The following is a 23,925-nucleotide window of genomic DNA, read 5'->3' as shown; positions in this document are numbered from 1 at the left end:
AAAAAAGTTACATTTATAGAAATGTTTATGTCTAGTTCACAGTAGTATTTTGCAGTTCTAGTCCACAGCTACAAGCTGCTGATACTGTTTTATTTAAGTGCATACAGTGTCTTCATCCTAGAGGCTTTCAGAAAAAAAAAGCCAACCACCTCAGCTTCCTTGAGAGCTGTGATAAAATCATGAGTTTTTTGTTCTGAGATTTATGATCTCCTAGAAGTTTTCACATCGAGTTCAGACATGGATGTTTAGAGTTAATGATATCAATTTATTCATTTTCTGAAATGATTTAAACATTGTGCAATAAATGTTTTAGCCAGAAATCTAGATGAACCTTCTACCTGCATAGTAAGCAAATCAGAATAGAAAACAGGCAGAATAGAGGCAGATGAGCCACTGATATCTAGAAACTTTAACTTTGCTTTCAAATAAAAAGAGATACAAGTTAATTATTGAGCCATCTTTTTACCTTAGGAAAAACAAATTAGCTGCCTCACCATTAAATCTGAATAACACCTTAGAAATTTGTTAAAAGAACTGCAGAGCTCATCTGTTCTCTTGTTCACATTTTGCATCTCTTCACAGATGTGTCTTTAATATGATTTATAGTTCTGCTTCTCGGTAGTGGTTCAGCTGTGGAGGAATAGATTTGAACTTGGACACTGTACAGATGATTCTGTAAATCAGAATACTATTAAAGCTCTTTTTCTGAAAATTGATTTTAATGTGAAAATGCTAGTGGTAGCAAGTACTTTCTCAGTCTTCTTCTGAAGTTTAGTTGCTCTTCTGGGATTCATGACTGGGGCTCATTTTTACTATACTTAGACCAAATTTCTATTGACTGGTTATTTTCTGGGCTGTTTATTGTTTGGAGTCACCTGGAGATTTCTTCCTTGTAACAAGTTTTATTCTCATGAAAGGGAATAGCTATTCATTTTATTTCTTTAGAGACAGCTTTTAAAATAAGCTATATTTCATGTAGCAATATAGGGAATTGAATAAAAATGTAGCCGTTGTTTTAGGCAGGAACAATTGTCCATTTCTCTCCATCAATAGTGACACCAATATTCAGCTGTCTAACACCCATTACATAGCATACCACTAAAGGGTGGTGTACCTACCCAACAACATCTGTGACTAGCACCCTGAACTGGTGTTATAACCTTTTCAACTGTTTACCTACCAATTTTGTCATGCCTTTAGTTTGGGTCTGCAGCTCCTTGGACGGCGACAGTATCAGTGTGTTTACCTTAGTATCAGCTTCTGTAAATTTCACTACTTCAATATACAATGCTTACTAAATACATTTGAGCATATATTTAATGTACAGGATGTCAAACAATACATAAGGATGCTTTATGTATTCACACTTTCAAATAATATACTCTCTTGTTAAATTATAGAAGAAAATGTACCCAAACACAAATTATCTTTCTTCTATCATTTCTTTCCTTCCAGTTTTGAAATTTTATGAATCCATGGGATTAAGATGTATTTATTCCATTGTCTAAAGCAGATGTTTCTTACAGTAATAGTTCTGCCAGAAATCATAACAGTTATCATTCTAGGTGTTAAAAGGTAGTTGAGGGAAATTATATTCATTTCAGGATAATGATTTTGTGAATAGGGGCTCAAATGCTTCTCCCATGCCTGATTCTGGACACTGTTCTTGAGCTTTTGACAGGAGCTTTTTTTTATTCCTATCCCAGGAACAATGCCGTTACAGAGTAAGTAGTTTTTAATCAGAGTAAATGATTTTTTTTTTTTCTTTTATTCCTTCACAATCATTAGTGAGCTGCAATAGCAAATTGATTTGCAAGTAGTTATGGTAGCTGACTGGTTTATGTAATTTTGCAACAAAACAACTAAGAGTCCTTTGCAAAGGAACACACATATGGTTGTGGATGGTACTGCTCAGTTTGCATGGTGCATCTTCTTTAGCCTTCATATCACAAAAATTGTTTTCATAAACTCTGAATTTCTGTTCTTGACAAGGATTGATGGCCTAACTGTTACCATCCTGGTGTGCTGCATTATTTATATACTGCAGTTGAGTTCCTTCTTTCAGGTTGTCCTTTGCTGTCAAGCAAGGTATTGCACTATTCAGTAAAGAGTCATGTAAGAGTTTGGGGGATCTTATAGGATTAGAAAGTACTCTATATGAAAACATAAAGTTTGTCAAATGGTTTACAACTGTTACTGTTCTCTCCATGACTACCTGCTTGTGGTAAGAAGCAATAGTCGTATGTTCAGCATTTTGTTGAAAGATAAAGAATGGTGATGTGAAGATATGTCAGGGAACAAGGTGGACTTACAGAATGGTTCCCCTTTGAGTGCTTTTACTGAAAGTTAAACCAGGACTGCTAACTGTGTTCTCCATGGAAAACAAAACAAAACCAAACCACAACAACAACAACAACAACAAAAACACAGTTATTCTGAAAAATAAATAAATAAATAAATAAATAAAAGAGCCTAATTGCCTAATTATTACTGGAGAGCAAACATCTTATTATTTAAACTTTATGTTTTTTTTCTGAGTTTGGACGAGGAGGGAGAGCCCTTTATTAGAAATGTATTTTTGAGTATGTATGTATCTTCACTTTGATTTTATTATTTTTGTTTCGCTTTTTTATTCTTAACCTCAAAGATTTATTTGACTTGGGAATGTTCTGAAAACAAAAACAAAAACAAAAACCTGAAGACATGAGGAAAAATGTAACAGCACATCTTGAAAATTTGGTAACTTCTAGTCATTTAAATATACTATCTGCTCCTCAAAGCAGTCTGGTCTGAGATGATTTGGAATGGATTTCTACTTTAACTCTTCCATGCATGCTGTCATGAAAAAACAGGAACTACACATATACATGAATGTATATGTGTAGTTATATAGCTACATATAGCTATAGTTATATAGTTACATATAAAACATCACTTTGAAGGAAGAGTCCCTTTAGAGAGTTAAATTCAGAGGGTTATGAGTTCTAGCAATTTTGTGCAGGGACCATCTGAATGTTCCCTTAGTTCTGTTTCACAGGTCCTTGCACCAAATCTCAAAAGCTTGATGTGATGAGATTTTACAGTCTGAGAGATTTCCAAGGATGAAATAAAGACAGTGACAATTATAGCACAAATATTATGTACACAAAGTTATGCCATACCTCAATGCTTGAGTAGTCATACAATAAAAGGTGTGGGGTTGATCAGACAGTAAAGAAAAAAATTGTTTTTATTTGACACTTGAATTATTTATTGGACCTTTTTCAATACATTTTATTTGATGTACACTATTATTTTACTGTCTTTTGTTTGTTTGTTTTGAAGTATTATTATTATTAATATCAGAGTTCTGCTTACAGTGTTTAATGTACAGAAACCTGCCACAGTTGCATGCAAACAGCATGTGATCTACCACTATGGCAAGTCACCAGTACGGAGCACAATTCTGTAGGAGCTGATCTATGGATATAATTCTTTGTGTTTATTTTACTCTCCCATTTACAATGACTCTAAGGTTAAATTCCCTAACCACTGTTGTGTTAAAGGTTGTGTCATGTGTAACGTAGTGCTTCAATGGTAACAAATCCCTTAATCAGTTATGTTAAAACAAAGAGCACCTGTATAATCTTTTCTTCTTCAGAGCAAAGCCTTATAAATCAGATTCTGTACATCAAACTGAGTAGAATGTATAACAAATTAGAGTTCAATATTTCAACATGAATGGCCTCTCAAGAGGCACAAAATGTAAATTGAGAGGAATATTGTTGATTCAAAGGTGACATTTATTTTGTTCTGCACAATTTCACAGGCACTAAGTCATAAATAAGAGTGCTAACATTTTAAGTGAGTTTTAGTAATTTGAGTATGCAAGTTTTCACAAACTTTATGTGTAGTCTTACACAGAATTACTGCTCACTTGTGTCTGTGCACTTGCTCAGATTTAAGACAACAACAAAACATCAAAAATTTAATGAACTAAGCTTGCCACAGTCTAAACAAATAGTCATTTAAAACAGTAACATGAAACAAAGACATGTGCCTGTTTGTAATCCTACTGTGAAATGGACTAGTAACAGTCATTATTTATTTATTTATTTATTTATTTATTTATTTATTTATTTATTTAATTTCTGTCTTGGAGGTACATTGGTAGATAATGTCACTGGTAACTGGAATGAAGGTGAACAATTTTCCTGGTTCCCCATGAGTGTGGATGTTAGATGTTTAGTGTCTTTGCAAGGGTTTCCAGTCTCCTGGGTGACCATGAATTCTGAGAGCAGGTGGAGCATGTTGTTTGTGCTGTGTTGCCCATTATGGTTATGCACCCTACTTGATATCAGATGCCCTCACTGAAAAAACAAAACAAAACAAAAAAAGTAGGCTATGTAAGCAGCAAACAAATGTAAACAATAATAACATTATTATTTAAGTGTGAAATGCATTAAAACGTAACAGCATTTTGATATAAGTTATTCAATAAGTATAGAGAGGTCTAAGTTGTATGTTTCATATTTTCTTATGAATACAATTGGAAATTGTTTCAGCCCAAGTCAGAATTTGTTCCCAAAGTATTTATATTCACTCCTTACAATTATATTCATTGTTTATACTCTGTCTTTTTGATAGTCCCATTTCCTTTAGAAGTGTGCTGTGCTCTTTTTGTTTCTGTGATGTAATATAATGACAACAAATTTATACCAGTAACTGACAGTAGAATTTGAGTCAGGGTGGCTGGGGTCAAAAGAGCAGTTACTTCTTGAACATGGAAATAAATGACTGCTGTTAAAGGACACCATCTGCTTTATCAGTTCCAAACTGTAGGTCAAGGTACTTTGCTTCAAGCTTAAGAAGCCCACACAAATTTTCAGACAAATGAAAACAATGTAGCTAGCAATAAACACTTTAGTTTTAGTAGGAGATTCAAATTCTGGAAATCCAATGGAGAATTAGCAATGTGTTCAGTTTGTCAATCAGTATAAAACATACACATGGGAGCAGTAGTTTGTCTTTCTACCTTTCTTTTTCTTTCTTATTTTTCATAAGTGAAATCAGAAGGACACTAAGTGGGGAAACATTTAGTAAAAGTGTCCCCTCTCATTTTAATAAGAATATCCATGTTTATTAACATAACAAGTGTCTCTGTTCCAGATGATATTTAATTAATTTGTTTAATTAAAGGTATGGGAATGCAGTTCTCAGAGCAGTCAGTTCATACTGACTGTTCTTTCACAATCAAATGCCTAAGCCACATGATATCTAAAGCTTCTCTTGTGGACCAAATAATGCAATCAGCAGTCAAGCTGAGAAAGCTTGAGTTGTTTAGATTCTGACAGGAAGAAAAAAAAACTGTCTAGGGATATCTAGTGTATGTTATGGAAAGTTGTCATTTATTCTCTTCAAATTGCCATACTTCTTCAGCTGGACAGTGTTCAGTATAAGACTGTTAGTACCAGATAGGTAGACACATGACAAATCTCTGTGCTATGAAGGCCAATAAAGCTGTCAGATTGATTAAAAGAAAAAAAAAAATATATAAGTTTTTGTTTGTTTGTTTGTTTGCCATTGATGTGCAGAATTCACAGAAGTCTTGTACATCGGTAAAATGGCTTAAGTGATTGTTAGATTGGAATTCTCACACAAGGCACTGATCTTCAGTCTGTGGGCCAGCAAGGCATTAAAAACATTTTGGTCTTCCTTGCCATCACTGTAGTCCAAAACATTAAAATGTTAGTACTACCGACATAAACAGGTGGACTTTGTGTAGCTCTTTCTACAGTTACATGTCAGAAGGCAACTTTTCAATTTAAAGAAACATACAAAATAATGTGCTACTTAGTTTTTTAAAATTGCCTTTCAGTAGATGTTGCTTAAAGTTGCATTTGCAAAATTTTTGCAAAACAAATTATACAAATTTTAACTGTACAAATTATTGGTATTTCTAAAAACAATACTGAGCATAATGTAGAATATCAATAGTAACATTCTATAATAAAATACTTTACCTGTAAAATGATGCAACTTTGTAAAGAATTAAAAATCATATGGTTGGGAAAAAAAAAAAGAAGTGTTTCCTTCAAATTTATGAATTTGCATTTGTGCTCAGCAATGATTTTGATTTACTTGCAAAATTACATTCCATATTAAAAGATATTTAAAGAATTTGATGTTACTGTTATGTTTTAGCATAACACATTCAAATATTATGAAATTCACATTTGGAGATTTGATGCTAAGATATGTGGAAGGTGTTCCTATGGCTTATGTCATATGACAAAATACAGAAATCAATAAATAGCACAAATATGTTTTACCAGATGAAGTGTGAGATAAGTAAAAAATGCATCTAAAGACATATATAAATATCTGATATGAAATTGAGGCTGCACAAAGGATATTCTTCAGGACTGCCTCCAATTATCCCACTGCAAACTTGACGCAAAATTACCTCTTGTTCTTTTTCAATGAAAATGTAAAATAAGTCACGTCTTGGTACCAGAATTACAGGGGAATAATAGTCTCAAAAACTCAAGACTCAAGATTCAAAAACTTTGGATCAGGTCTCAAACTGACAACAGGTATTTCAGATGTTTTCAGCAGAAGCAGTCCCATATTTCAGTGTATTTGTGGAACTGTGAGAGGCTGTGGTTCTCTGAAGGTGCTAGAGGAGTAACAAGAATTGGACAGCCACTCTGTTCAGTCTTTTATATCTCCACAAGAAGGTGTTTTCAAATAGTATTAGATAATGTACTGTATACACTGCTAATACTGGAGATGTGTTCAAGCACTGAGCATATGAAGCAGCCTTGGGGTGCGTCTTTCAGAGTTTACATCTTGCTGCTGTTGATCACCTCGATGCTAATTAGCCAGGGAGGCTGTCTTCCCTGAAAAGCAATTCAAGGATTAACAAAATCTGTTTGCTTATCCTTATTTAGGAAGATTGAAGCTACCCATTGCGCCTGTGCTTGCCATGTCCCAAGCAGCTTTGAAGCATGGCTAGCTCATAGCATGGCATGGTTTTGAAGCGAAGCATAGCTTTGTTTGTAATTGATTTGCTCTGTCTCTGCAGTCAGAGCAAAGAAGTTTTTGGAGAACTTGGCAAACATCCTTGAGGCCAAGGAGGGGACTGCGAAGGAGCACTGAAAGTCTGTGCCCAAGTCCTTGCTGTGGTGTTGGTGGGTCTGGAGGTGGAGTGACAGCTTCTCTTGGCTCAAATATCATCATTAACCTTACTGTTAGAATTAAATTGCTCAAAACCCTTCAGTGGCTTTACTTTCTGTTGTTGAACTTCTTCCTGAAAACACATGTAACGTGTCTTTCTGTGACTGACATAGAAGCACACTGCTGGCCTAAATGCTGTGCTTCATTTTCAGCAGAAATACTGTCATGCCTGATCTGTACTGCTGAGTGGTTTAAGAGTGTATGTATCTGGAGCAGGTGAGGATGTAACCACAGTCACAGTACTTTGCTTGGGACCTACGTGGTAAGATAATATCCTGAATCAAAAGCACCGTTTGGCTTCACATTCCATTAAATCTGGAGAAGTAATTTTTTTCCAAATATATATCCTGATAGAACTAAAATGAGATAAAGTGAAAAATTATTATTATTTTTAATTGTATTTTGTTTACAAGTGAATATCTGTCATTGTGCTTATGAGAAGCCCTTTTGGTGGAGTAGAAGGCTAAGCAAAAATGATGAGACAGAGGTGTATTGCTAAATAAATATAAAATAGAATTAGCCAAAAGATATTCAGAGGACACAGAGGTTATCATACTTGTCTTTTCTTGATCATCAGTAGTCTACCATAGGTAGAGCTAGTGTATAAATTTTGCAGAGTTTCATACAAGAATCTTTTCTTCCTTTAACCCACAGGAGACCTGTGTGACTCCAACCCATGCAGAAATGGTGGCATCTGTCTGTCAGGGCTGAATGATGACTTCTACTCATGCGAGTGTCCTGAAGGCTTCACAGACCCCAATTGTTCTAGTGTTGTGGAGGTTGGTAAGTGCAAAATCTGAATGGAGGAATAATTGTTTGAACATCCCATTAGTTGTGGCCAACCAGTCAGTGATTTTGTTCACTGCATTTTGTGTAGTGCTGTGGTTGTTGCATTGCTTGTATTTGCTGTCTCATCTTTTTTTTTTTTCTTTTTTTTTTTTTTTTTCTGTATCGCAGATATCTATATCATAGAATCATAGAATGGCTTGGCATTGTCTCTTATTTTTGTTCATATTAGGAAAATATGCTGCAGCTAGAATGAAGGCCCTGTGGCAGCACCTCTTGTCTGAAGGCTTTGCACGCCCTCTGCATTTCTTTTGCTGACAGCCAAAGTATTTCAAAACAGTACAACCCTTCAAGTATTTCATATCTGACGTTTATGTTTGTAATTTATCAATCTGGGTTTCACTAACATGCTTTGGTCAGTGACAGCCGAGTACAGCTCACATGTTTTGCTTCTGCCAGCTGTCCTGTAGGACACCAGCCTCAAGCAGAAAAGCAATGCCAACAGCTGAGAGCACTTACTTCTGCAAATGCCTTGTTGAAACTGTCAAAGCTAGTCTCAGCACCCCTCTAACACTGCATCTCTCCTAAGTCTATGCTGACTTCATTTCTTAATAAATAGGTCAAGGCTATACAGGCACAACCTGAAGAAACTCTTCCGTAAGAAGAGTATGTAATTAAGTAATCAAGAGTAAATAACTATGTACCTAAGTCCCCATAATGCAATTTTAATTTTGGTAGAGATTGGGTTGAATTTGGTTCCCCTGAACATTAGTTTTCTAGAACCACATGTAATAGTTCCTGTGGTAGACACCTACTGCACTTTCCTTTGACTGTAAATCATCATCACACATAGTAACTGGTTATTACCTAACATTTGGTTTGCATGAGAAACTGTTATTTTCCATTGGTGCAGCTACCAAGAAGCAGGAACATACTGTCTTTGAATCCTGTTTTCCATCCCTTTCCCCAACATTTTTATGCATGCCTGAAGGTCTGAATTTGTCCTAGAAGTACATGCCACACTGCCCTAAAATGGCTGTGACATGGGTTTCCTGCAGGAAACTTTGGGGTCTATCATGCATTTAGTTGGCAGGAAATTGCATTGCACATAACAGAGAGGATGCTGATAGTGACTGAATTTGAGATAAAAGCATATTGTGGTAATTGCCACTGTAATTTAGATCTACATATTAACAGGGCTTTAAAAAATGCACATATTCTTAAGTAAATTCTTCAAACACAACAAAATCTCAGTTTTGTAAACAGAGTAAAACATAAGCAAATAGAGAGCTCTAGAATATGTGGTAATCACAATGTTTATGCAGGCACAATATTACATTTTTTAGTTTGCAATCCAGAGGGAATCCAGGCAGGAAACAACCCTGATTAGGTACAGGGTTTATTAAAATTCCTATATTAGATAAAATACAGAGTGTTCATTCTGTTTGTGTTTGTTCTTTATGGTTATGCTACCTGTATGGATTCAGAGACACTGTTACTTTCTGAAAACTTCAAAATTAGTTCTTTTTAGGAGAAAAAGTAGAAAAAGGTTTGTTTGCTTGTTTACTTTTTGGTATAGTGTTTGAGGCTGATCCAGCATTATCTTCCCCTACATAAAGTAAACCACTGAAAAAAATGATACTTCAAGTCAATATCCTGAATTTTCCTATGAAAATAATGACAAAGAGTGTAAGTTAGACTCCATTAATTCAAACACTGGAACATTCCGAATAAAAAAATCTTTGCAAAATGGATTTGAGAGGAGTCCAGGAGTGTAAGACCCTGTGTGATCACTTTTACCACAAGTGTTTATTAGCAGGTGTTAAGATTGGAGAAAGGATGCTAATAAAGCTTACTTCTCTTTGTCTTTTTAATGAGTTAATTCTTTTAGTTCCTAGGATCTCCAAAAAGGTTTCTTGACAATTTCCTGAGTAGCTGAAAGCAACAAAGTGCTGCTCCCCTCAGAAGCACTGTACAGCAAGAACGAGATGCAGTGAGGTACTCCATGCAGCCCTGTTGTCAGAGACTCCTATTTTAGATATTATTCAGTCAAGGCAACAAAATATTGCTATCTCTAAATACTAACTGGAAAGTCACACGTTTTCAAGGAATATACCTCAGACAGGGATTTCACAGGAAGAGATAACGAGTTTTACTTAATGACAGAATCACAGAATGATTGAGGTTGGAAGTAGGTAAATAAATACAATACAGATAGGAAGGTGAAAATTGTTGTTACAGAAGAATGATAGATGCATGAAAATACTTCAGGGTAGAGAAATCAAATATTTAGATGGAAGCAACTACGTTGACCAACCCTTTTTCAAGAAAGCTGGGGAGTAGTGTGAGTGTTTCAAGGACATAAGGGTGTACCTACAGTTACATTCTTTATTATCTTAAAAAGATAATGTAAAATAACCCACCATGATCATAGCACATTATTTCAGTATTAGTGTTTCTTTCTAAACCTTACCAATGGAAAGTCCTGACTCCTCTGCTAGACCACTCCAATATTTTCTGATCCTGTAACTTTGAGTGAGCCTACCTAAAACAAAGTTGCTGTACAGTGTTAGTAATAACTTATGTATTATAAATTAACAATCATATTCTAATCCTATTCTTTCTCTAAATGTAATCCTCCCTCATTTTCCATTTCTTTATATTAAATACAATATATACATTGTCATGCTAAGAGAATTGAGATTAAAAGATAGATCTATACTATTACTCTGTCTGTACAGCTAGGTCATTTTAATATTCTGTGTCCTAACAGATTATAAATCCTAACAGATTATAAAAAGTTGATAAACTAGTGGAGAATAAGATAGAGGCAAGCAGGAAAAATTACATTGTGGTTCTTTTCAATACAGCACATCCTCCAGTGAGGCAGAAAAGGATTTAGCTAAATAGATAAGAGTAAAAGGTAATTATATCAAGCTTCCCAAATAGTAGGATGTTTTCCTCCCAATTTCAGCATCTGTTCTTCCTTCAGTGTATGTGTAGTGTCACCCAAATTGACTATATTTATTGCCATCATGACTGCATCTACCTCAGTGACTTCTGCGGCATTGATCAAAGGGGGATATTCTTCAGTAAAGTGTTATCATAGTTTGCTTCTGATGTTGATCAATTTAACATTTGGAAAAATTGAAAAAGAAAGGATTGTCTCTTTTTGTTTTTGTTTTCTTTTGTTCCTCTTGCAAATTGTTTCAATGGTCCCATTGACAAAAAGGTGAAACTGTGGAGTTGTGAGTGAGCCTGTGTTTATTTGTATATAGGAAAAATAGTCAGCTTTCATGGTAGCAGACTAGTCTTTTCTGGGAAAAGAGAGAGATGGAGTGGGAAGGGGTAGAAAATAAGTTCCTCTCTGCTGGGCTTTTAGGTATGGTACTTGTTTGGATTCTGTGTTAATTTCGTTTCTTGGGGGCAAACAGGGAAAATGCTAGTTTTCTTCAGCAACCACTTACTGCTGCTGAGTTCTTAATGATAGCCAGGTTTCCTCTTCTGAGCAATGGAAGAAGTTGTTAAGTGGAGCTCTATCAACATAACTCCAGATTAAAATGAATGTGATTTTGTGTGAATCTGTTTTTTGTTTCTTTGCTTTTAGTGGGAAACATCCACAAGCTATTTGCTAAACAGTTTGAAATGCATTCTTGTATTACCTTTCCTATGATTAGAATTGTCAATATGAGTATGGACTACTAATTTTCCTCTTAGTAAGGCTGTAGCTGTTGTTGTATGTTCGCTATATTGATGGCATTTCTCACAGTATTCTCTCCTGAAGTCTGTAGTCTGTACTGCCACAACTCCGATAGAGCAGTTTTAGAATTGACTGTAAGACACGTTTTTAACCATGAACATATAAGGGCACTTGACTCATTAAGAGATGTTTTCCAAAGATATGGAATTCTGTTGAAAGACAATCAATAGGTATTAATAAAAATAATTTGACTAAGTCTTAATTGTTAGCTTCTGAGTAGCCTGAAGGGTGCATAGTACACAGAAATCTAAACTAAGTAGAGTAAATACATGCAAGTAGAAGGTCTTGGTAAATTGCATTAAATGCAGAACAGAAAACATTATACTTTGTAATTGTAATATTGTAAGTAATTGTACAATGTTTCTGCTGAAACAGTTGCCTTTGGTATTGATTGCTAGTAAACCTCTTGTGAAAACAGGAGCTCAAGTCAAAATTGGTGAGAATGCTAATACAGTGGATATTGCATCAGCAAATTAGGTGAAAGACTTTACCTGTGAGTGATACACGACCATGTTCATTTAGACCAGAGCTAATATTTTAAGAGAACCTCTTAATTTGGATATTGAGAATTAAATTCATTAGGATAGTGTCAGAGAATCACAGAAAGCTAATGCAGCCCAGCATGCTGCTAGCAATTAAAAAAGTTAGTTACTATACTCTTGGGCTTAATCAGGACTTACCCTTTATAAAGCATCCTGAGTTATATGCCAAATCTTAAGTCTACCACTGATATCAAGATGACCATCCACAATGTGTATAGGTAAACCCTATCTTGAAAATCATATCACTTTTTTTTTTTTTTTTCAATTTAAAGATTTATTTTATGAAAGTACAGAAAGTACAGAGTGGCAAGGAATGAGTAGTTGCCTCAGAGCATTTGACAAATGGGCAAACAAGCAGTTCAACATACTGAGGGAGATTTTATGCATTTTGGTCTAATTAAAAAGACAACCTAAAAACATCCAGATTCTTGTTGCCAGAACTATTGCTCAGAATGAGAACTTGCAAAGATAAATAAGGTTTGTGAGCCCAGGACAGTCTGCAAAACACATTCTCAGCCCCTGTTTTCAATGGGAGCAATGAAGCTCTCAGCAGTAAATTACATTTCTATTAAAAGTTCCAGCACTGATGCCAAGGAATAGAAAAATGTTGAGAAAACCATGCATGTAGGTCATGGAGAACTCTCACATACCAGTAAGGATGTACCTTTTAACCAGGAGCTATTCAGCTGGAAATTCCAAGTAGATAGGGTCTGCTAACAATGTGGTGGTCCAAAAGGAAGAGTTGGCACACTGCAGATCTGACTGAAAGGGAGACACCTGCAAGCACTTGTTCATTCCTGTGAGCCAGGTCTGTTCTTACTGGGCTCCAGTATGCAGCTGACCAGTTTCCCTAGTTTAAGGGGCAAAGAAGAGACAGAAGAAGTAACAGAAAAAAAAGAACAGAGTGGTTTCCTTAGCAGCATGATGTGTCTGGGTTCTGAAATGTTTAGAACTGGCTTCAAACAAGTAGGTACAATAAGCCAACTATATTTTGCCAAATCTGCCAGTAAAACATAAAAATCTGTGAAGAGCTTATGTTAGCAGCCAAGGAAAATTGGTCTTTGGATAGGTGCTCTAATGTTGTCTGGAGAAAGAAACCTGCAAATAATTCATCTGCTTTGAATGAAAGAGGTTTGGGTGGGCAACAGCTGCAGCAGATTAAAACAGCTGAATTGAGTACACATTGAGACATTGAAATCTAATGGAATAAATATTCTGTTATGCAACTGTATGAACATTTCAAATCCATTAGTACTTCTGAAGTAGTGCAGAGACTTGCTGAATTTGCTCCTAGGCTCTTTAAACAAAGTTCCATGTATTGTTGACTTTGTTGTTCAGTATTGTTTATTTTTGTCTGGAGTGGAAAGATCTGTAGTTTCTAAGAGCCATGCAAGCTCTGTTTGGAAGAAAGTGGTGTTTTCTGCAGAGGCTCATATTATTCATATCAGATGCTCATCAGCAGTAGCACAGACCTGACCCTATTATAGATTCTTTGGTTTTGTAAAGTTTTTGAAAAGGCAAATATTAAAGATTGATCTCACCCACCCTTACTTTATATTTATTTATTTATTTACATGTGCATAAACACATAAAACATGCATGTTTTATTTTTTATTGTTAGTACTATAATCTGCCCTAAAAGAGTTCCTTGTATATCATTTTTGTATGTATGTCAAATGCATGTATCTTTTCCAAATATTAAATCCAAGATCTGTATGTTTTTGTCTGACTCTTGGTAGAATGAAGAGTCGCAGAACTTTTGATATTTTTAAAATATATTATTCGTTAAGATCTATCAAGAAGGATCAAGTTACTCTTCTGTTTTGCTAGAAATGGGTGGTAGCTTTATAGATTCATTTTCTTCTTCATCTGGCTTCTTGGCTGATGTAAAATATGTAGTTTTTATATTTCTGAAGAGCCCAGATGATGTAATTTCTCATAAAATATAGACTTCAGAAATAGATGTTCCTAAAGTACTGTCCCTTTTTGTATTCCTATTTTATATAATCTAGTGTTCTCCCAGATTTTTGTGTAGAAGGATATGACTCAACAGCTTGAAAACAACTTGCTAAAATAAAAATGCCAGAAGGAAGCTGATTCTTTAGCTGAAAAGGCAAATTGGTCTTTAATGAGATGATAATTCTGGCATCCTAGGAGATTCAGATTAGAAGATTTTAGACTTGTTAGGCTAAAATGATCAGATGCAAAACCTGCTGGTGCTCAGGTTAATGCAAGTTCTAAGTACACTGCAGTTCCAGAGTAAAAGAAAAAAAAAAAAAAAAGATGAATATTGAAACTTTGGGACAGATGGCCTTTACTATTGTTTCTTTCATTTCCCCTCCAAGTTATTTTCCAGATGTTTTTTTGCAAAACTATTTATATAAAGGGCTCATTAAGCACAGCAAAATTCATCATGATTTGGAATCACATTTGCTTACCTTCTTCTCCACAAGTATCTTTAGTTATATTTAAAATAATGAAGTAGGGAAACATTCTTTTGGAATGTTGATACTATAAAGAGATGCCCTTACCCCTTAGAAGAATTCTTACGCCTTTTTCTTTCATCCACTAATAAATATTATTGTGCTCAGAAGCAGAATAATAAGGTTGCCCAAATGCTACTCTGCATAAATTTAATATTTCTAATTGGGAAAATTGCTGTTTGTAACTCAGAATTTTCTTTCTACTGTCTAACTCTGTATGATCTGATACTTTTGTATGCTCTTTCACTCTTTATTTAAAATCTCAGTTAAGGCATTTGCTTAAGGGTGCAAGATCTGATCTGTTCTGATCAGCACTCCATTCAAGATGCAGATTTCTTTTAAGTGTTTAAAACAGTGTGGAGTAGTGTATATGCTCTACTCTCTTGCCGTCTCTTCTGCAAAGTTCCGGAATACTGTGTGAGCTATTTAAGGTTTTAAACTGGAATATATACAGCTTGTAAGAGAAGTTGAGAGAACTGGGGTTATTTAGCCTACAAAAAAAAGGCGGCTCAGGGAAGACCTTATCATACTTTACACCTACCTCAAAGGACACTGTAGTGAGGTGGTAATCTGTCTCTTCTCCCAAACAACAAGTGATAAGACAAGAGGAAACAACCTCAAGTTGTGCCAGGGGAGGTTTAGGTTGGATATTACAAGAAATTTCTTCACTGAAAGGATCATGAGGCCAGAAAGGATCATGAGGAACATAATCCAACATCACCATCCCTGGAGGTATTCAAAAATTGTAGATGTGGTACTTAGTGAGTACCACATGGTTTAGTGACAGACTTGGCAGTGCTAGGTTAAAGGCTGGACCAGATGATCTTGGAGGCCTTTTCCAAACTAAGTGGTTTTATGATTCTGATTGTAAGTTAAAGACAGAACTGTTTGTAGAAGTGGACTCAATTCTGAATGTAGAAAAGTAATGAAGTATATACCAGATGACAAATTTATATTATGCTTTTCAGCAAAAAGTAGTACTTGTATTCCCGTTTTACCTCATTAAGGGGAAGTAACTAAATGTTCTAGCTCTTAGAGTTTTTTGTGTATTTGTAATGTAAGTGTAATTATAAGAACTTCCTAATAAGTTTATAGTTTAAAATTGTTCCTGTTAAGTAGGCTACTGAATAAATGGAGGATTTGTTGCAAGGAGTAAGCAAAACGCGAATTAGATGAGATAATCTAAAATGGGAATCAGAATTTGAAAGACTCAAGATTCATTATCAAAGCCCTATGAAAATTATCAGTCAAAATGATAGGGAGTAAAAGTGCTTTCATTTCACAGAGGAACAGTTTATATATGATAGCCAGCTATCATAAATTAATGAGATGTTGGGATAATCTGGGTTACTGATGAATGGAAAAAGTGTCTCTATAAGCCAGCTCCAACTGTCTTATAGAGGCCACCTGAGTGTCTTCTTACCTTAGGTGACAGTAAGGACTGGTTTTCTTCTGGACTTTCTGTTGTTAGGCCAGGCTGGCCTGAACTGGCCTGAACCTAAGGGCAGCTGTGGATAACCAGGCTGAAGGACCTCTGCTACTCCCACTGGTTCCTCTCCTCTTCTTTCATTTACCTAGTAAATGATCTGGGATAGTGATGAAAGGCACTGCACAGACCTGCAACTGAAACTCAGCACAAGTGTGGGGAGAGCTACAGACACTCCCGTGTGGCATGAGGTGTTGCCTAGGGGTGCTTTTTCGCACTTCAGCTATTTTGTGAAGAGAGAAGTCACGCATCTTTTCCCTCTTCTTTTTAATTCAGTCCCAGAGTGGATAACAAGATCTTAAATGAAATGCTGACTGTATGAAGCATATAAATAATTTCATTTAGAGGTACTGGGACATTTTTTGTGTGTTGTATCAGAGGTGTACAGCTTTCTTAACTTGATGATGCTGTAAAATAATAATAATAATTCAGTCAAGTTTATGTCATAATAGTAATGACCAAAATGATTAGGGCATGAAATTCCATCCTAAATTATGACCGCAGTATAATATTTCAATCATATTACTTGAGCTGAGCAGCTGGGTGAAAACTGACATTGCGCCATAAGTCAGGAGAATCAATATATTACTTTCTACATCTGAAAAATAAAAATAATAAAAATAAAAAATCAAAAGGATCAAAATTTGCATTTTCAGTTGGTGATTTTCTGCCTATATCTATAATACTAGTATACTAGCTGAAGGTACAAACACTCCAGTCATCCATACCATCTTCATTTAGAATCACACACTGGGCTGATTCTACTGTAAGCCAGCCAATTCTGAAGTCTGGAAAAGCACGTGCAAGGGTTTGATTTGGACATTTTTTATTTTTTTTTTTTTAATGATATTAGAAAAGATGCCTGTGTGATTTGGTAAAGCCACACTTCAGCTTCGTTTGTATTTATAATGGTATTCAGCTTATGTGTCTCTTCATGCATAATTGGTACAAATATGCATAGTTCTGCACTTCTGATCTATGCTTTTGACAAATATCTAATTCAAATATGCATGAATGCATGCAAGGTTTTAATGTTTTTTCAAATGGATGGATACAAGACATGCATATGTAATCTACTTTATCTGTCCAGATGCACAAAACTTTAATGTCCTAAACTTATTCCCTCCCCTTCTCCTAAGAGAATAATAGCAGTGGTCAAAACAGACTGGATTATTTTAGATTTGCAAAAAAACAATTCTGCTGATAAATATGAGCATTTTCTACAGGGAGAAAGGAACATGAATACTCAGATTTCAAGTCCTTTTGAAGATGCTTCAAATATTTCATTTCAGTTCCTGCACACTTCTTTAACTGCCCTCCCTCTTTCTACATCAGTGCATCTGCACAAATATATAGCATTACAACATGATGCTAACTCACTTTTGGGTTCATTCACTGTTCTTTAACCTGCATAAAAGAACACAGAAAGAAGTGGAGGTTTCAGATATTTATGTGCTATCCCTCATAACATCCTCCATGGTGTTGGGAGGAAAGCGTACATGGCTGGGTTCAGAACTTCTATTTCAAAGGGAAAGTCTCTGAAATACCCTTAAATGCCAGAGTCCCTTTTCTATATCCCATCCAGTATGGTATATAGTTCCTCATTGCTTTTAACAGCAATTACTATTTAGCTTATGTTGACTATGTTCATTCAAGTGGTCTCTTTATCTGTAAGCATAGAATACAAAGAATAGCTGCTGCTGTGGTAACCATCTTAAAGTTCATTTTTATTCTAGACAGAGCAGTTTTCTTGGAATCTGGTGTCTTTTATGGTGTAAACAGAAACAGGACACGTAACACAGAGAGTGTGGTTGCACACTGGAACGGGCTCCCCAGGGAAGTGGTCACTGCACCAAGCCTGTCTGAATTTAAGAAGAGATTGGACTGTGCACTTAGTCACATGGTCTGAACTTTTGGGTAGACCTGTGCAGTGTCAAGAGTTGGACTTGATGATCCTTAAGGGTCCCTTCCAACTCAGGATATTCTATGCTTCTATTTCTCTTGTCTGTGCAGGTATCTGTGTATCTAAATAAAGTGATGCCTATACTGTGCTTCACTTGCTGTATTTAAAACTAGAATGAGATGACTTGACAGCACAAGTCAAACAAGTACTAGCCAGAACTGAATTAATTCTGCTTAAAAAGGAGAATTTATGGAAAATCAGTAAGTTGGGTACTGCTCTAGTATCTTAGAAATTTGCTGTTTTCATTGTTGTATCAGAAGAGATCCACACCTTAGCAGAGCTTGCAATGGTGCCAATTCAGTTAACTGGTAGAGATCTGCCAAAATGTTTGCATCTAGTTAGAAGGTAGTTCACTGATAGTATATTTTTTCAAGAACAAGGGAAAATATTTTTTTCTTTTCAAATGCAGTATGAGCCATTTATAGAATATATTTATCCTTAATTAGTACAAACAATGAGAAACATTGAGAGTTGTTAGAGACTCCCAAAGAGGAAGGAAGGTATGAATGAGGAAGGTATGGAAGAGGTATGAATGGTTTGTTGTGAAAGAGGAACAGAAGCAGCATAATGAGATACATGTAAGAGATGAAAAAATAGAATGCAAAGCTTTGCAGATTCTATCTATATTCAAATCGTGAATTATCTTTTATTTATTTATTTATTTTATTATTTGACTTCTGTTTGTAATACTAACTTCAGAAACACTTGCTGACAACCAAATAAACAAACAAAAATGCATTACAAAAAAAAAAAAAAGATAGTAGTCCATGAAATAATCAGATGTGTTGTAGCAAAGACCACCAATGGTGAAAACCATGACCATGGGACACTCTCATTCTCCTTCCTTTGTGCTGAAGAGTTGTATTAGAGGTTTCATCCAACCATATGAAGAAGGTATTGCTGGGGGGATCAAGCAAAGAAAGCTCTGACTATACAGTGAGAGAAAAAGGAGGGCATGGATGATGGGACTAACCAAAACTGCCAATTCTCAGACATCAGGACACTTTCAAATGTTTTTCATGTGTGTGTTTCTTAAGTGCAAACCTCTCCAATTTTGCCAGCAAGAAGGTGTATGCACATGTTAAGCTGTGTTATTTCTGAAGTTTATGTTGCAGAAGTACCCCTGCTCTTTGCTGTTACTCATAATAGATTAAAGCTGCATGGAAACAAGACTATGCTAATAACTTATCTGGTGTTGTGGCCTCTGTCAGTGTGGTACAGTGTCCTGTTGTGTGAGAAATGACAGAAGGGGAACACTGCCTGAGAGACTGCACTCAGGAGGCCAAAGATGGTTACCTGCAAGGTTGTTCTGCTGGAACATCCAAACACAGCTTCCTGTGTTCTTTGTTCTTCATGGGAACAGTGATGAGCAGTCATGTGCTTTGGTAGTATGTCAGATGAACAAAGTCAAGGGACGTAGGGATTCCAGAAACTGGAGTGTCAGAAGATGCCGTAAGTGGTAACTGCCAAGAAAGGACATAACTGAGGCAAGGGTAATACATGAAGTATAGTAATTAGAAGTATAATTAGAAGTATACTGGAACAGAAGAACTGCCATCTTTTCTGTCCGTTCTTTTCCAACGTTATAGTAACATATGCATTCATTAAAAAATACATATTTCTTAGATTATTCCAAAATTACAGTGACTAGAGGTTTAGCAGAAGTGCAAAGCTCAGCTGCAAGATATTTGTACACAAAGTGAGAAGTTGCACCTTCTGTGAGAATCTATAGTGAGTAGATAGATAAGTAGTTTGGAGTTCTCAGTGGAAGATACTTCTTTAAGCTTTACTATTATTTAAAAAGTTGTGTTGCTAATTAATAAAAGCATCATAAGAGACGAAAACTCCCATTTTCAGGAATGCAAAAAAACATTTTTTCTAGTTCTGTATATAAAAACCCTGTTCTCACAGTAGATGACTCCTTCCACCAGACTAACCAGCTTTCTGCTGTAGGACAACATAAACTAATAACATTCCTACTATGATAAACAGTATTATCATTGTTAATAAGGATTCTTACAGAATCAAGACCACAGCTGTATAGATATGCCTGAGAAAAGCTCTTTAGAAGTTATTGCAGCCCTCAGCTGGCAAAAGATCTGTGTATGCACAGGCAGTGGTGTGATAAAGGCTTATAATAGAGTCATTATTGTGGATCAGACCATAAAACTTTGAGAAACAGAAGAAAATAATATTTTTAATCGCTAAAATTCAGTTTATTAGGTTACTGTTATCTAGAAATAAATGGTGCTATAGCCAGTTCAGAATATAGCAAAGTGCATATGAATATGGTGTTGAACAAAACATTCTTGAAGATGCCTTCTTGATTTTCTCCATGTCAGGTAAGGGTTAGTATGAGTATGAAATAATACGAAGACAGAGACCTGCCAACATATTTAAGTATAAATTGATGCTTGTTGAAAGAGAGAGGGGGGTATGTCTTGATTAAAAATTCTTACTACTTTCCACTTTTAAATCATCAATTATATAATTCATTTTGAAAAGTCTTAATGAGGACAGAATTTGGTCCTGTAAGATTAGCTTTTTCAGATACGAAAACTGCATTGTCAGTGTCATTTGATTTACTCAAAAATATGACTGAATGGGCTATAATTTATAAGGGGAACTATAATGGCCACAAAAAGAAAATATTTAATTTCAGCTTTTGCTTTTTCTGGCATGAAATAAGAAACATCTGCAGGAGTCATTAGCTTATAGTTGAACAATACATTAGCCTAAGTCAGCAACAAACGTAAGCAATAGATTAAGTTTGTCCTCACTAGTGGTGTCATTGGGATCAGTCTCAGTTATACTGAAACTACAGACCCTGACCAATGTCGCATAAACAAAGTAATTAAACGTATCAATCAGATTCCAAATTACAGATACTTCCAAAACATCACTACATTCATTATTTGCCCTCTTAGGGTGGAAGAGGTACCTGAGCTCTTTAAAAGACTCAGTAATCCAACATTAAATAATTATGTTTGAAGTACTGCAACTGAATATATGAGTACCAGAACACCATGAAATGAGAAGTTTCTTAAAATAAGGAATGTGAATATTAAAATGGCAGGCTATGAATCTTGTTCCACTTTGGAACTGGGATGTGTTAAGCATTTATTTTATACATCTTTAATTTAAATACAGAAAGAAATAAAATGTGTGATCATCTTCTGGGCCTGCTAAAGTCAAACCAATAGCAATAGTTATAGAGAAAGATCCTATCTTTGTATGGGAAAAGAAATACTAAAATTAAAATAATCTAGTTAATCATGATTGTATCAAACTGCATATTTTTTGAATATAATTTAATTTGCCACAAATTTAATTTCATACTCTATCTGTTACAAACAGTATTGTATCCATTCGTCTCATGAGCACTGTTAATTTAAAAATGATCCATAGTAGCTTCACTGTTCTTGATTTGGCAGCCCTAAATCACAGCCCTGTTTGCTGCCTACCATTTGCCTTTCTTTTCAAATGTAGACATCAGTTCTGTGGAGCTGATTGTCCTGTGAGGCATGTGAAGTTACTCAGTGGCTTTGGCCTGCACAAGAAGACACATTTTCTATGATGAAGTCACTTAGTTTGTTGGAGCAGGTCTCCCTGGAACCTCAGAAGTCTACTGGTTATATGAGTGAAGAGCTGGGACCTGGGGCGATGACTTAACTGATCTAATTTATCTGTACCTTTATACACTGTTGACTCCTGTATGTGAATAAGAAGGGGCCAATTTAGCTTTATAGACACAGATTTTTTTTATGTCGTTACCCAGCATGTGGTATGTGAAACACAGTGGCAACAGTCTGGTGAGAATAGGAGAAGCAATGAGAATGTGATTAATGGAAAACCAGAGTGCAGCACAGTGAAGCGTAATAGCAATGGCCTACCTGGTGAGAACAAAGTGATGAAAAGAGTGTGATTAAAAGGAATGAAAACAGCCTAGCAAAACAGCACAAGGGAAGGGGAGGGAACAGATTCCACAGTTCAAGTGAAGCCAGGAAAAATTAAGTCTTGCTGATTAGTAAGTGTTATTTGTAATCTATAGTAGCATGTAGCCCATAGGACTACATAGTTCAATCTTTTCAACAATGCGTTTGTTTTATGTATCTTATTATGCATAGTGATCAGATGTTTCAGTATGTTGTGTTTCCATCACCTGAATAACAGAAATCCCTAACACTTATTTCTGATTATTTTTAGTGTTTCTAGTTCTCATAACATTTCTGAGGTGTTCATTTTCTCTTTCTTTGATATTTTCATGTTTTTGCTGAAATGTAGATACAAAACTGGGTAACTTAATCCAAATCAGTTTTAGCAATGCTGTAAGAAGAAACAAATTAACTTTTGGTATTCCTCTACATCCAGGGATCTCATTTACTGTAATATTTACTCCTAATATTAAAAAGGAATGGGTGATATGACAGAAAAGGAACTGTTTGAAGTGCTGCAAAATAATTCTTAGATCTTCAAGTAAACAGAGATTGCTGACGAAAAAGCCGTGGAGCAAGAATAGATGTGCCTGATGCCTGGGGGAGGAACAGGTTCTGTGACTTAGTTCCCCTTTCTGGAGAACAATTCCTACGAGGAGCCGCTGAGGGATCTGGGCTTGTTCAGCCTGGAGAAGAGGAGGCTCAGGGGTGACCTTATCGCTCTCTACAGATACCTTAAAGGAGGCTGTAGTGAGGTGGATGTTGGCCTGTTCTCCCACGTGCCTGGTGACAGGACGAGGGGGAATGGGCAAAAGTTGCACCAGGGGAGTTTTAGGTTGGATGTTAGGAAGAACTTCTTTACTGAAAGGGTTGTTAGACACTGGAACAGGCTGCCCAGGGAAGTGGTGGAGTCACCATCCCTGTAAGTCTTTAAAAGACGTTTAGATGTAGAGCTTAGGGATATGGTTTAGTGGGAAATGTTAGCATTAGGTCAGAGGTTGGACTCGATGATCTTGAGGTCTCTTCCAACCTAGAAATTCTGTGATTCTGTGATATTAATTCCGCATGCAGTCATTGTATTGGGTTTAGGGGGCAAGGCTTTGGTAGACATGGGCTGCAGGGGTGGCGGTGACCCCAGCTGGCTCCAGAAGAGACATGCATGAGCCAATGGGACATCCAGAGCCAATGCATGAGCGATGCTGGTTGGACTTCTGGGAGAACAGATTTAAGAAAGGGCAAAACAAAAATCTTAGCTATTGCAGCTGGGAGAGAGGGGTAAGAAGCAGCCCTGCAACCCCAAGTATCTCCTGCAGCAGGAGGGCAAGAGGTGCTGCAGGCAGGCAGCAGCAGTTCCCCTGCGGGCTGTGCAAGGAGAGGCCCCTGGTGGAGCAGGCTGTCCCCCTGCAGCCCATGGGTCCCACACGGAGCAGATCTCCACGCTGCAGCCCCCCTGTGGGTGGAGGAGCCCCCGGGGGAGCAGGTGGATGTGGCCTGGAGGAGGCTGCGGCCCATGGAGAGCCCCCGCAGGAGCAGGGGGTCTGGGGGGAGCTGCCGCCCACCCGTGGGGGACCTGTGCTGAGTCTGTTTTGCCTGTTACGATAACTGTTGAGTGATCTTCCTGTCCTTATCTCAACCCTTTTGAGCCCTTCACACTGTATTTTCTCCCACTTTCCCTTTGAGGAGGGGGAGTGAGAGAGTGGTGGATCTCAGCTGCCCCCATCAGAGTAAAACCACCACAGTCATACAACATAA

The 23,925-nt window shown here is 36.4% G+C and overlaps 1 protein-coding gene across 2 annotated transcripts in view; it reads left to right on the top strand.

The window, feature by feature from the left end:
* The window catches only part of EDIL3 (EGF like repeats and discoidin domains 3), a 266,089-nt gene that overhangs the window by 67,263 nt on the left and 174,901 nt on the right, over positions 1-23,925 (top strand). For both annotated transcript variants that reach the window (XM_038170824.2, XM_038170823.2), the window contains exon 2: positions 7,873-8,001. In XM_038170824.2, the coding sequence (XP_038026752.1) occupies positions 7,873-8,001 (129 nt within the window). The remainder of the gene's footprint in view (positions 1-7,872; positions 8,002-23,925) is intronic.

The sequence above is a fragment of the Anas platyrhynchos genome, chromosome Z, assembly GCF_047663525.1.
Source record: "Anas platyrhynchos isolate ZD024472 breed Pekin duck chromosome Z, IASCAAS_PekinDuck_T2T, whole genome shotgun sequence".
In the NCBI taxonomy this organism is placed as follows: Eukaryota; Metazoa; Chordata; class Aves; order Anseriformes; family Anatidae; genus Anas; species Anas platyrhynchos.
The sequence above is the reverse complement of the archived record's forward strand: the minus strand, read 5'-3'. Positions and strand labels throughout refer to the sequence as shown.